This window comes from Ptychodera flava, chromosome 9 (assembly GCF_041260155.1).
Source record: "Ptychodera flava strain L36383 chromosome 9, AS_Pfla_20210202, whole genome shotgun sequence".
NCBI classification, from domain to species: domain Eukaryota; kingdom Metazoa; phylum Hemichordata; class Enteropneusta; family Ptychoderidae; genus Ptychodera; species Ptychodera flava.
In genome coordinates, this window is record NC_091936.1 from 34,192,297 (window position 1) to 34,207,350 (window position 15,054).

At 37.3% G+C, this 15,054-nt stretch overlaps 1 protein-coding gene across 2 annotated transcripts in view; it reads left to right on the forward strand.

The window, feature by feature from the left end:
• The window catches only part of LOC139140782 (transforming growth factor-beta receptor-associated protein 1-like), a 29,359-nt gene extending 15,919 nt beyond the window's left edge, over positions 1-13,440 (forward strand). The window contains exons 11-22 of one of the 2 annotated variants that reach the window (XM_070710193.1): positions 1,580-1,675; positions 1,965-2,069; positions 2,986-3,177; positions 3,905-4,098; positions 4,971-5,039; positions 5,400-5,472; positions 5,741-5,875; positions 6,096-6,308; positions 7,582-7,742; positions 8,508-8,580; positions 9,575-9,765; positions 11,330-13,440. In XM_070710193.1, coding sequence (XP_070566294.1) covers positions 1,580-1,675; positions 1,965-2,069; positions 2,986-3,177; positions 3,905-4,098; positions 4,971-5,039; positions 5,400-5,472; positions 5,741-5,875; positions 6,096-6,308; positions 7,582-7,742; positions 8,508-8,580; positions 9,575-9,765; positions 11,330-11,471 — 1,644 coding nt within the window. In that variant the 3' untranslated portion in view covers positions 11,472-13,440. Of the gene's footprint in view, positions 1-1,579; positions 1,676-1,964; positions 2,070-2,985; positions 3,178-3,904; positions 4,099-4,970; positions 5,040-5,399; positions 5,473-5,740; positions 5,876-6,095; positions 6,309-7,581; positions 7,743-8,507; positions 8,581-9,574; positions 9,766-11,326 lie in introns of both variants that reach the window. The other variant, XM_070710192.1, reaches the window with a different exon arrangement.
• The last annotated feature ends 1,614 nt before the right edge of the window (positions 13,441-15,054 follow it).

A 15,054-nucleotide genomic window follows, 5' to 3' on the forward strand; every position in this document is an offset into this window, starting at 1 on the left:
TTCATGAATTTCTCAAAATCATCACAAAACCTGTTTTGAAGGCTGATATACCGATTTTTCTTATTTTTGACCCTGACCTAAAATTTGGAGGGGAAAGTGAGAGCTGTTCGTAACTGCCCTCCCACTGGTATACACTGAAAATGTGCCCTCCCACTGAATTTTGATGCCCACTGCCCTCTGGTATCTACAGTCTGCCCGCTCCCACTCCCCACAACAATTCAAGCTCCCCGCTGCCCTCTCCCTACTACTGAAATTCCCCCTTGCCAACTAGATGCCCACTATGCAACCTAGATCAACACAAAACCATGCAAGCAGTTAGCAGTATACCTTGGAACATTGCTCCCCTCTAAGTTAGGTTCTATTAAGCACGCCGCCTTTCTCCTCCCTCTACGTATTTTCCGGTGCCCACTGTCAAGAATTTTCTCCCCGCCCGCTGAAAGTAATGAAATTTCTTCCCCGCCCACAGTAAATATCGATATTTTCTCCCCGCCCGCTGATTAGTTTTGAAATCTGCCTGCCCGCTGAAAAACTTAGCACGAACACCTTTTTGCTTCATTGGCGGCACCTGAATCTAACGGAGCTAATTTCTGTGTTGGTGTCACCAGCCATATGAGCACGGTGCATTCCAACCAAAACTCGCGACTCAGAAACTGACGGGTCAGCCCCGGGGATGTCCGGGGTGATGTCGTCGAGCGAGGGAGCGAAATTTAGACCATTTGTCATGTGTCCAAGTCAAACAAATGTCACAAGGTTGACTCCTTGTGCATTCTCGACAACGGAAACACAAATCATGTCCGTCCTGCAGTGAGAACTGCTGCTTACAACCACACATTCGATAGGAGAAAGCCATGACGAAAATCAGAACGAGTGATGACTCAAAGAACAATAAAGAATTTTCAAGGAACACTGAAAATAGGAACACTAGAAAATATAGACTGTACAACCACTCGGACGTGAAATAAACGCCGATGAAACAATACAGTACAGAGTGTCTAAGCTATACGGAACACGTTGCGCAATGGTTTATTTTCCACGGCGTATTAACCCTGCCCTTCACCTTGACCAAATGTTTGTGATGCGCTTCCACCTATACTCTTCAAATCATAACCTGTATCAATCTCACTCAAGTCAATGTCATCGAAAATGTGAAGGTCATTCATCTTACAGACAGATGTTCACTGAATAACATCTCCGCGTTTCTTCAGAGTCGTAGAGATTTTGGAAAAAAAAAGAAAAATGTGGAGTGGTCCAAATATGGGTCGGTCGGGCCCGTTGAACAGATATTTTTTTTTTCCTCGCCTTAGCCTGGAAATGTGATTTTTGCGAATATTGCTTACCCCACTGACAAACAGTGTGGTTTGAAAATGGCTGGAATTCGCTACTTCGGTACTTTGTTTTCTGTGTGCATTTACTGACAAACTCCAAACCTGCAGCACCTACCCATTCAGTATTTCATGTACAGGTGTACCCAGAGATAGAGTAGTTTCACAATGTGCCAGTTATGATCAAGTGCCATTGGCGCTATTTTTGTATCTAGATTTCTGTCTCATTTTTGTCTTTTCACCACTTTGACTTCCAGATTCAGGAGCTTTTGAATGATAAACGAGTGGAAGAAGCCTTGACCTTGGCCAAGAATGCCAAGAAAGCTGGGATGAGTCGAGAAAAATTTCAAAAGGTAATAATACTCTGAGGAATCCAAAAGTGTTATTTTGTTTTTTGTACAGAATAGTAAAGTAGGGTAAAATAAAATCTGTGCATTGTGAGTGTGGATATTATCGTTACAAAGTTACATGACACATTAATATGTCTGAAGCCATGATTTTTTGAAAAAATATATATTATCAAGCTGAGATCAAAACACAATTCTTCCTTACAAATAATGTTGCGGAATTTTATAAAATTTTAACTGTTTTATTCACTGGCGTTTGGGAACTTTTTGAATATTCTTTATGTTTATGTTTCAGATATTTTATCGTATTCAACAGCAAGCAGGTTTTATTGAACTTTCACAATATCATTTCAAGGAAGCAGCTGAACTCTTCAAAGCTGGCAGACTTGATGTCAGAGAGGTGAGATCTTACACTGAAAAACAGTGTGTTCAGCTTAACTCTTTCAACCCCCCTTTTCCTGTTGGGTTTGTCACTTGCTTTCCTGCCAAGTCAGTGAAGAAGTGACAAAGATCCTTAACAATGTTTTCACCAACTTAGTATGCCTTATACCAGTGTACATAACTTCAATGTAAATGAGCTCAGCTTAGCAATTAGGGTACCCCTCAGTTTGTCAATTTTAGCACCCTTCAGCTTGGCGATTTGAATCCCCCTTAGCTTGGCAATTTGAGTACTCCTCAGTTTGACAATATGAGTACCCTTCAGTTTGACGATATGAGTACCCCTCAGTTTGACAATATGAGTACCCTTCAGTTTGACGATATGAGTACCCCTCAGTTTGACAATATGAGTACCCCTCAGTTTGGCAATATGAGTACCCCTTAGCTTGGCAATTTGAACACTGCAATAGCTTGACAATTTAAGTACCCCTCAGTTTAGCAATTTTAGTACACTTCAGCTTGACAATTTGAATCCCCCGTAGCTTGGCAATATGAGTACCCCTCAGATTGGCTATTTGAGTACCCCGTGCTCTGGCTATCTGAGCAGCCCTCAGTGTGGCTATTTAAGCACCCCTAAAATGTATCTATACATGATGTGTATCACTGGAGTTTTCTGACTAGTATGTGTAGACATTACTGAATTTCACTGAAGACTAGGCATGCTATTTGCCCCCGTATGCCAGCTTCTTAGCTCCCTAAAAATCAATACAATATCTGCTGATTTGGCAGGTAAAGGCTGAAGGAAATATCATTACTGGTACAACCCCTCCGCCGACATTTTCCTTTATTGAGGTTAAACTGTACCTGATAAAACCAAAGTGTTAAACTGTAATTGATTGTGAGAGGATTACTAATTTTTGTTTTTTCTTTTCCAACAGTTAATCAATCTTTTCCCGTTATTACTTCCTGCCAATTCCAATTTTACAAGATCTGTTCCACTTCTACACGAGTTTGCGGATATTAATCAGATTGTCCGCCACAACAAGGAAAGGTTGGCGGAATGCAAAGAGTTCTTGATTTCGTACTTAAAAGACATCCGAGGAACAAGATTTGCAGTTGGTTACAAAGAGGTACGTTCCCTTCAAGAAAATCTGTCAAGTCCCTGTACAAACTATTTCATCTGAATCAGAAATACCTTTGAGAGGTTTTGTACTTTCAATTACTACTAGATAAAACCTACAAATATGAATGGTATCAATTTGAATTTGTTAAAGGGGAACTTTTAAATCCCACAGCCAGAAGTAGGTTGTTTCTCTGCCTTTCACTTGAATACAGAGTTTATGAAAATGAATCTGGTCATGATCAAATTCGCTACACACAGCAACTTTGTTGAATGATAATCCATATACCATACCCTGTGTTTATACTACTGATTCATGTGAATACAGCAGTGCATCTGTGGAGAAGTATGTTACAACACGCCAAAAAGCGTTTGAAGCAGAAAAACTTGCATCTCTCATGATTTTACCCTATGTATTCTTACTACGACGATGTACAAACTCAAAAAATATCATGAACTGAGTTAGTTGTTTATTTGTTCTGCTTCCTCATAACAGTCGTGCATGAAAAGTGAGTTCTTTCTTCTGCAATAAAATCGTCATTTTCTCCATTTTCTCTGCTCTGTATATGGTCCGGACCATCAGCGATTTTCGCTATTACACTAGTTCACTCCACTCAGGTTGTGAACAACAGTTGATTCTGCTAAAATTTACATGGGACTAGACTTTGGGAGTCGCAAGATTTCTCACTCAAAAAGTGTCACTACACAGCTTTCAATGTATTTTTTTTTTCTTTCAGGAAGTGGACACGGCCTTGTTGAAGTTGTATGCTGAAATCAATGCACCAGAATTAGTGGAACTGATTTCATCAGACAACGGCTGTGTCTTTGAAAATTGCATCGAAACACTGAATAAGTATGGCAGATACTTTGCGTTGGGTTTGCTGTACAAGTACCATGGAGATTTTGAAAAAGCACTGCAAATATGGACTGAGTGAGCATCAATATTTTTTACTAGTCAAAGTCATGAAGTCAGATATATCCGGTTTATAGGATTTACCATTTTTTGTGATCTCTTTGTCACCTAAATACATAGTGAGATTTGTTATTGTATGTAGTATTCAAATGTTCAAAAGTTTGCTGCGAGAAAGATGCAAAGATTTGAGTAACAGAACAGTCGTGTAGCTGTCACAGAGTGTAAAACAAATGACTCTGCTGGAAGCACACTACCAGAAATACAGACAGGACGTTGAGTCATCCAAGTTGCCAATTGTAGGAACATTGAAATGCATTGGCAGTTAAGGATTTACAAAGTGAGCAAAATCATATTTCAGAAATGTTTAAGTATTTTTTAGGCCAGATAGTTGTTTTACAAGATGCATATGAGCATGATGAGTTTAAAAAAGGAGAAGCCAGAAAAATGGATGAAATGCTGTACAGCAACAGATCACATCACGCTCCCGTTATCTCTAGGTGAATATCAAAACTATCATAGACCCTGGAGTCTCTCCAGGGTCTATGAATCAATAGATGACTACCAAAGTGCCAGTGAATAGTTCTTAAAGCTCAGTGGAAAACATTAAAATAAAATACAACCACCTTATAATGTGCTAGACTGAACTACCATATTTGTATTTTTTACAATCAGTGATTCATTATGAAATTGGCTCACCTTCTCTATCATACCTTTGAGGGCGCACTACAGTCTATGTTCAATAGACAGCCATCTATGCATTGCAATGAATGTGTTGTACAGCAGAAGACTGACTGACAAGATTACGAATATAGATGATATTGTAGAATCAAAGTAGACCAGACATAAACCTTGTACTGTATTTCTGAATGAGAAATATCCTCCTATTACAGAATTGTTGATGGAAAGCGCGAGGATACGTCATTTCCTGGTTTAGAGTTTGTAGTTGACTTTCTTGCCAGGTATGTGAGTCAGAATAACATTCTGAATAATGTAATTTTTTTGCCTGACTTTAGATATAGCCATATGGAAAAGCATGTGTTCTATACTCAACACAGTTTATCCCATCGTTCCAGGGAATTTTATGTAGACCTGTTCAAAATATTTCTCCTTTGTGAAAAGCTATTAGCTTTTCACAAAGGAGAAAGAAATTGACTTCAAGACCAAATGGTAGCAAGGATAGGTTGTTCAGTTTTGTGTTTTCAAAGATGTCAAAAGTTTTGTTTTGTTTTTATCCGAAAATACTGTCAAGGAAGTTGTTGGCATTTGGTACACAGTCAAATTTTCACCGATAAAATCTGCATTTCTGTATTCTTTTCTAGTCTTAGTGATCATGAATTAGTTTGGAGATACGTAGACTGGGCCATCAAAAAAGATGAACTACTTGGAATCAAGGTAACTCACATTCAGTGTCTAGTGTTTGAAAGAAAACATCAACAGAGCTATGTTACACAAACAGTGCATTTTTCAATTTTTAATTATTTTTTATTTTCAATTTTTTCTCTAAATCATTTAAAGCTGTTTTGTAATCTGAAGCTAATGTTTCTAATTTTGTAATCTGATTTCAGTCATTTTACAGTTTGTTTGTTGAGGGAAGTGTTCAAATAATGAAACTGATCAATCCTTAGAAGTTTATCATCAAATTCATTTCCTCTTTTTCAAGATTTTCACCGACAGACCCAAAAACGAGGTCCCAAGTGAAAGGTTACGACCCGATGACATCATAGACTATTTACATAGATATCCCAGAGCTGTTATCAGATATTTAGAATATCTGGTCTTCACCAAGAGACTGGAGGTAAGTAGAGGAGACGCAAACTTATTTCTGAAAACTCATCCTTCCCAGAATAATTCTGCCTCATCCAGATGCTAGGAATCCAGGCTGAACCATGTTCATGATTTAAGGAAAGCAATACAAAAACTATTCCAATTGTCACACACAGCAGGAACTGTACAGTGAATCATGCCACCGGAGCTCATTAAACTGTATTCTTTTGTTTTTTCTTCTCTCTTTCCAGAAAGAAAAATACCACACCCACCTAGCAGTACTATACCTAGATTCAGTGCTACAACTCAGGAAGAATGAAGATACGTCAAAGGAACAGTTAGATCTGGCCAGGTCCAAGCTAAGACACATGTTACAGACATCGGTGCTGTACAGAGTTCAGTTGATACTGGGAAAAGTGAAAGAGACTGACATGTATGCAGAATGTGCAATACTTTATGGCAAGGTAATCAAACACTTGGCTCTTTCTATATCAACCGTGTCAGTGTTTATTCCTATTACTAGTAAAGGTTCTAGAACATTGGTAAATGATTTGGGAACCCTGGTAACATTTCTGCTGTCCCTAAATCTGATTGCATTGATATATACCAAGGGGAACGCTGGTAAAATAACTGGGGAATCCCGGTAACATTTACCGGGGTACCGGCCTTAACAAAAACACTGCATTTACTTTCATGTCATTGGACATCATCTTGGCTATTATCAAGTCATGCACAGGGATTCACTACAAGAAGTTAGCTGTGCTCAGACTTGATAATGCTGATGTATATACTGAGGGAAAATGAAATGAACTGATGAAGTAAATAGTGACTTTCGTAGCTAACTTCCCTCAACAAGCAGTCGTGCTTTATTAAGTTTTTTCTGTTACATTTATGGCAAGTTGCATTTTGTCTGAGTAAGGACAAATTTATTTCCCAAACCCAGTGTACAAGTCAATGTTTTTTCCCTACCCAGTAGCAAGACAAGAAATAATTACTTTGCGGTTGTTGTACTGTATACATGTAATATTTCAAACAAACCAGGCTAGGTAATGGTTCTACTCCAAGATAAAAATGACTTACGGTGTCCTGCACACTCAGTTCATCCAAGAGATGTGATGCCGGTACAAACATACGCATGTAGAGAAATACATGTATTTCTGTGCATGTTTTTGCATGTGGCTTTGTTTGTACCATGATCCATTCAAATTCCAGGTTTAACCCATTGTCAAAGCACTGAACATTGCGTTTGCACAATCTCTACCGGTATATTAAATCACGAGAGATATTTACAATTTATGTCAAGGTAATTATTGACACATATGTACAACACAGCATAAATTAATAATTATTAATCATAATATGCAATGTTTCAAAAACAAATGAGATTTCAAATTACATCAAAAATTGTACTTCAAATCTCCTTTACCACAATCTAGCTATTGTACACTATTCAGCTAAAACAATTTTTTGATAGTTTTTAATTCCCAGCGTATATTCTTACATGAAATTCCACAAATACATTGACTTTGTAATTGCAGCGTATCAAAAACAACGTTGAACTGTAAAGTCAGCTCTGAATTATTGGCACGTCAATAAAAATATTTTTCCTCCTGTCAGATTTAACGTAGCTTGAACTAATCTTCATTGGCCAGAATGAGTTTCTTACAATACTCAATTTCTTTTTGTTGTGTATAAACAAAAGTTATGAAACAGGAACCATGTATTTTGTCTCAACAGCTAGAAGAGCACGACAAAGCTCTCAGAATTCTTGTCTACAAACTCAAAGATTACGGAGCAGCTGAGAATTACTGTGATGTCAACTCATCCAGCAAAGATAAGACTTACAGACGGAGACTGTATCAAATCTTACTCAGTGTCTACCTGGATCCTCTTGAAGGGTAAGTTGTCAACTGATGTTGTTATTGCAATGACTGGACATTTTGAAACTACAAATACAGTTGTCATACACAAGACTGTTGGAGATCAGTGCGGTTGACAGCATCACTCCGCTCACAGAGTGCATTTTGGACATTTAAAATACCTGCCATGTAAAAAAAACTGTAATTCTATAATCAAGGGTATAGAAACCAGTATGATTTGTCTTGTCACTCATTTTATTATCATTCGTCAGGGATTCAAAAACTAATGTTGAATAAAACAAAAGTGGCCTTTTAGACTCTCTCACATACATATACACATTTGATACAAGACTGACCAAGCAACGGTATTTACTCTACTTTCACACAAGTCTCTCTGTGTGTAATGTGCAGTGTGGGAAATACCAGAGAATCTGGTCTAAGGACACAAATTCTTGTGCAGATGAGACTGGGCTGTGGTTTGTGATCGCTGTTATAGTATGTTGCTCACATATTCAATCTCACACTTGAAAACCATGGCCTGGGGCTTGGCTGACTTGATATGCTGCCATATCCTTGCCATTTGATGTTTTCATTTCAAATTCATATCAAGTTATGAGTTTTAATGGCAAAAGTAATTGTCAGAGTACTGAAGAACAAAAATTTTACAGAAATACTTTTCAGTTTTACAGAAATACTGTTCTCTATTGATAAAATATTTTAAAGTCTGGAAATCTTGATAACTGTGATAAAAAATTAACAATTTGAATATTACCACATTTTTTTTCTCACATCGTTTTCTCACAGACCAAAGGATGCATTGATTGGTCCAGCAATAACGTTGTTAAACAGTAATTCTTCTGAATTTGACATTAGCAGGGTAAGTACCAGACTAGAATATCTTAAAATTCAAGAAGTGTCAGTCAGCAAACTATCAGTTGCTGAAGGCATCACCATCGTTTGTGCTGGCAAGACAGCGCCCTCACAGTTATTCGGTAATTTGGCATACCATGCTCTGAACCCATTTTGAACAACCAACCTCGCTGGACATGATAAGTAAAGCAATCACTTTTCTGTGGTTAATTATTGAACTGAAAAAGATTTGACTTGTAAAGAAATCCCATGCAAGATTCAAAACTGATGCGTTAAAGCAAAGATCAACCGTTTTAAAACCTCTGAATAGACTGTGTTCTTTTATGGACTATGGCCCTATACTACAGAGTTGTCTCATTGTCATGTCATTTTGCTGTACTGAAATTATCTCTGCATCCAAATGAGCATAAAAATTGTCATCTACGGTTCACACCTCTTGCATTGTAATGACAAATGAGGATGATTTATATTGCTTTGATTCAAGAAAAATTTATGTAAATATAAGTAAATTTCTTTGGTTCAGAGGTGTAAAAGTAATGAAATTTTTACAGACATTGACATGTCAGATTTTAATCAGCCTTACCTAACATTCCCTGGGAAAGTACAAGGATGTTATTTTCAACCAAATAAAAACTGACTTAACTTGTCTAATGAGATTAAGTTTCTTAACCACAATGTATATAATATCAATATTTAACAATGTATTTCACAAATCTCTAAATTCTGAATCAGAAATACCAAAGTAGAGACTGAGTGTGTAAGATATTGTTACCCTAAACAAATATTTTGGCATCATTTCACAAGTGGTATAGCCACAAACTGATGACGTCAAATCGCCATACACAATACACAGTGCCATAATTACAAGGTGTCTGTGTTTTTATGTAAGGCGATTTGACGTCATCAGTTTGTGGCTATACCACTTGTAAATTGGTGTCAATATTTTCAGTGTGCAGTGTTTTTTTAAAACATCATGGTCTCAAAAATAATTCCTTCCCAAGGTTCTTCAAATTCTGCCAGAGAACTGGTCCATAGGACTGCTACAACACTTCCTATCCAAGGCTGTCAGAACTAACATGCACACATGCAGATCTACAAAGATAGAGAGGATGCTGGCAAGGGGAGAGAATTTACAACTGAAGGCGCAAACCATCAGAGAAACGAGAATTCCAGTTACTATGAGTGATGACAGGTAAATCTATAATGAATTCATATCTTGTACTCAATAATTTACCTCCTGTTTGAAAAAGTAGCAATGTTTTTGTGTTCTCTTTCCCCCTTTGCTCGTAGCGGGTCAGTTTGTGTTATTGACAAACCACAATTTGTTCAACATCTGTGAACAAATACACCTCTTATCAACACATATGCAAATCTTGTTAAAATGCAAATGTGTACTTTAGCAACACTGCCCTCTATTAGTGACCTTGTGCTGCTATCTTCCCAGGGCAAACTACCAGATACTTCTAGATATCAGAAATGCCGATTTTCTGATGTTACACTTTCAGAGTTTTTGTTCCTTTCATTCACTTATTCATTTGTTTGCTTGTGCATTTGTTCATAAACAATCCTAAATCTGATGAATAATGAGGCAATTGACCTAAATTAAGGTTAAATGTGTCTTGCAAGTGAAAGACTAACTTTTGCTCAAATTTCCTCAAGGAATCTTTCAACCATACTCAAAAGTCTTTAAAAATTGGGGGTCACTGAGCAAATTTTGGTAATAGAGAAACGAATTATGGTCCCTAAGATTTACCAATATTTGAAATTCAAAATGGCCGAGAAACAAATTATGGTCCCCAAGATTTACCGATATTTGAAATTCAAAATGGCCGCCATCTCTGTGTTAAGTCTATGGAGAAAAATAAAATTTTCGATTTTCGAAAAACTTAAGACTGTGAAAATTTTCCTTACACCAAGAGCTTTAAAATGAGCCCCCAGAAATGGTAGATCAGAAAGGAATTGTAAAAGTTTAAGCGTCCTGAATATCTGTCTCCATGGTACATTCTGTCATAATGTAACTTATTCAGAGAGACCTGTCACCCCATGACAGACAAGCCATCCAACAAATTCCCAGCCCTCCTTCAACATAACCAAAGACTGAAAGCCCATTGACTTTTACTGCCACAAAATATACAGCTAGGTAGACGCTATTGTATCCAATTAATCACTTTTTTGCTACTCATTTAAGTTCATCCAGTGGAATGAGATTGGCTGTGAAAGTCTCATGTTCTGTGCACAGAATGAGTTATAGACCATTAAAAGCCGTAAATTATGACTCCTTGCCATGAGAAAGTACAATATGCAACAGTTTTGATAAAGTCACAGCTCTGTGTGAATAGTTTAACAGTTTTACAGTGTTTGTCTGTCAACATGTGAGCACACACTGATAGCGGACACACTTCAATCGTGCCCCGATATCATTGATTTCTATCTTTCCTTGATTATTATCAATGACAGATATCTATCAGCAATCCTGCCCTGCATGGATGTCTAGATAAACATGAGTCAATCACAATTACACACCTTGCAGTGAATATGTTCAAAGTGACAGAGAAGGACACACATAACAATGTTAGTTGAATGCATTGTTGTAAACGAGCTTTAGACTTTGGACTTGTATGCGTGGCACATGCTGTATTACCTATGCACTCACTGCAAACTCATCACCGAACAGTCTTTTAGAAAACTCAATATTACAAACTAGTCTGATTTGTTTTATCATGTACGTGTTTGTTTTCTTCTTGTGTTTCAAGCAGGAAATGTGCTGTTTGCAGTCGACCGTTTAATGAGCCATCTTTTGCAAGATTTCCAAATGGAGTTATCACCCATACGCAGTGTGCCAGGAACAAGTACGTGTGTCCAATATCAGGCAATGTGTTCAGCACCAAGAAGTCGTAGCCTACGGAACAAGACTGTATGCGTGTCCAATACCAGGCCATGTGTTCAGTGCTCAGAAGTCGTAGCCTGCAACTCTGAATTGGCCAATGTCTGCCATCAGTCTCCATAGCAATCCCAGCCAGTACATAGTCATCACAGAAGACATGTAGATGCAAACACTGCCCTCTATAGACAGACAAGAGAAACAGCTGATAACTGTTTAAGACTGAATGCAAACAAAATATCACTTAAAAGTCTTGAATGCAAACATCAGTGAAATATTAAGATTGCTACATAAAACTTCATTAGTGTCATTCCTTTAAACATATTGAAGAAGTCGGCCTGGCTTGATATCGAAATTCTTCAAAGTCAACAACCATCTCCCTTCCATTTTTTCAACTCGAAATCAACATAAAAATGCAGGAAATTCAGAAATAGATTTGATCAAGACTTCAACCAAACAGACGGTAACTTTTAGCTGAACTTTAGTTGTCTACCTCGCCGCATTAATGATGCAGACTTCTGACCTTTGACCCACTTTTTAAGTCAATTGAAGGCCCTGGCCGATAACAAACCAAAATACCATTGAGTATTGCCACAGGGCAATGCATACTTTGAAAATTAAGTTTCTTAAAGTAATCACCGTGTAATGCTATCTTACTTTGAATGCAAGTGAGAAATAGCAAGGTGTTCATAGGGTTAAAATGGATGACAGTAATTTGTTGACATTTTAGTTACCCAACTATTTATACATGATAGGTCTTATCAACAGCTATCAACAGCGTGTCCAGTTATTTGACGCTGTGCAGCCTAGAGACTGTTACAGGCACTGTGCATTTGAGCAATAGGTTACTCATTCAAGTAACAGACATCAAGGCTGTTTTTAGCATTGATAGGAGTTTTGGTCCTAGTTTTTGTCTCTGTGTATCTGCAGTAAATGTGTTCAGCAAGACTCATAACACTAGTTTCCCAGTGTCCAAAAGATAGTCAAGACTAAAATAGTTCTGTATCCGTGGTTCTGCAATTTTTTTTTCGTTCTGCTTATCAATAATATTTTATGCAGATAATGTATTTCATATTCTGTACAGCTGTCTTCACTGGCAGATACTGCTTAATGCATGTTCATCAAGTCATTTTAACATAAGCAGGGGTGCGAAAACTTAAATTTTTGTTTTTCGTTGTTCTAGCTTTATATTGTCAAAACGACGTAATTTAAGAGGCAAAAGTTGAATATCAGACTCATGCTGCTAGTCGTTATCAAACTCACAATCATAAAGGCACACCATAGTGAAGGCACACCAACTGAACTACGTTTGTTATCTTTAATCTGGACTGTAAACAAACGTCCATATTTTTTGTCGGTGTTCCTTTTATACCACCAGCCTATTAACATAAAGATATGACCTATGACCTACGCATAACATTCTAATGAGTTCATGCAGGTCAAGGCATAATATCAATAAACTTCTTTCATGTTTACAGCTTCCCCTTACAGACTTAACCTGTCAGTTGATCTTTTTAACTGCAATTTTTATTTTGTTTTATCCCCTATTATTCAGTAAAAATGTTTTTAGTCGCAGTATGCATTTGAATAAATGCAGTTCAACATCAAGTACCCTTGGTGACCTTGCCGTTCGCATTTTGTCGTCTATTTTATTTCTTCTCTCATTTACATATCTTGCCATGGGTCGCATGTCAGATATCTTTGCAGAATTTATTTGACGCGTAGCTTGATTCCATAAATGGTGATGCTATGAGTCCGTGATAGCTTCTGTAAACAGAGTAATCATAAACAAAGCCAAAAGTTATTTCCCTCAACGTTCAACCGGCAATTCAAAGGAGATTTCTGATAAATTGAGGGTCAACTCGGTAAAGCTATAACTCTGCATGCCTTATCTAACTGCCATCAAAAAATATTAGTCTGTGGTATGTGTTTTATAGGCAAGAAATTTGTAACAATATTCAAGATCAATAAAACTCCATTGAAATACTTCTGTGTGGATTCCTAAAATCAGTTTCTCACAAGTGACAAACGCAGCAATGCCCTGTTGATGTGATTGGCATTTATTACACACATGTATTTGCTGATGAATCGAATTATTTCCGTACTATTCATGTCATATACAATGGTTTATTACTTTATTCTAGAAATCTGAACTACCCAAATGTAGGGTTGAGAACTGACCAGCTCATAGCCCATGCGCAAAATATTTCAAACTGAATTTTAAAGTAAAAACGATCTTTCATCCTGTAAGAAGCCGTGCACCCTTATTGTACTACATTTTGAATGATCCAGCCATATCATTGAAATTAGCCAGTCCAAAATAGAGTTCAGTTAAATTCAACACAATTGTAAATTGACTCAGAATAAATAAGTAATGAATAACATAGAAGTATGGTAGGGTACTGGTAATTTTTAGCTCATATTTGGTAAATGTATAAATACCAAAAAGAGCTTACATGGTGAGTCGGTGGCGTCTGTATATCTGTCTGTATGAATGTAAGTTTTATTAAGTGATCCAAAGATTACAAATTCATAACCCGACTGATGGTATTCTGTATGTGAAGAGGACTTCCTGATGCCCTCCCGTCAGTAGTTACTGATGCTGATGTTGATGCTGTGTGCACAGCTACATGCACAAACCAACCAGCTGTGTTCAAGGCAAACATATGTCTCCAAAATGAGTCTCACCACACACTACATATTTTGAAATACAGACACAAAGTTTTTGGTTTGTTTTATTAAATCAGTGGTCAAATGTCAGCATGAAATATTCCTGTGGCATTTTGCTTTCATAATATCATGTAACTCAGTGTGGTGGTGGTTTCTCAAAATATAATCCTGTGGTTAACTGACCAGTGTCGGCGACTTTACCAGAAGAAATACAGTGTCAGTCTTGAAATTTGTCCAGATCATGTACCAGACGTAAGGGCTGCTAATTATATTTCAAAGTGTTACCAGTCTTTCCAGAAAGTTGCCAGCCCTGATAATTTGCACTCACATTCTCAGGTCAGAACTCATACTAGTAATTTAAAGCTTAGTAAAAATTCATAATCAGAAGAAATTACTTTTGTGATAAGCTTCATGTGATGTAGTCACCAATTAACATCACCTGACCCTGGGAAGTTCAAAACCCACCGTGCTATAATATAGCAGCGTCACTTCAATCATCAAGTATGGGTGTAAATTGTAAAAGTTGGTTTTTCGCATTATTTTCTTACTTGTTTATCAATCTATTGGCAATGTTAGAAATCCATAATGACCAATGCTTGGGTTGTTTCATGTTATTTCAGTTCACTTTCATGCATTCAAGTTTCCCTATCGCCCGTCTGGTGAGATCGAATTTTACTCTGTGGGCCAATGTAATATTACCAGTCTCAGGCTTGTGAGGGGGCGGTATATTTCAAACACTGACAGTGTTTTACTCAAAGTGTCTTCATTGTAATGCTGTGAGGATGTGAGAACCTAATCACACATGAGGTGTGTTTTGCTTGTTTCTTTTTTAGTGTTGACATTTTCTCACACACAGGCATTACAGAAGTCTCTCGTTTCAGGACTTGTTTTTCACATGCTGAAATAAATTGGTCCATTTAAGTGCTAACA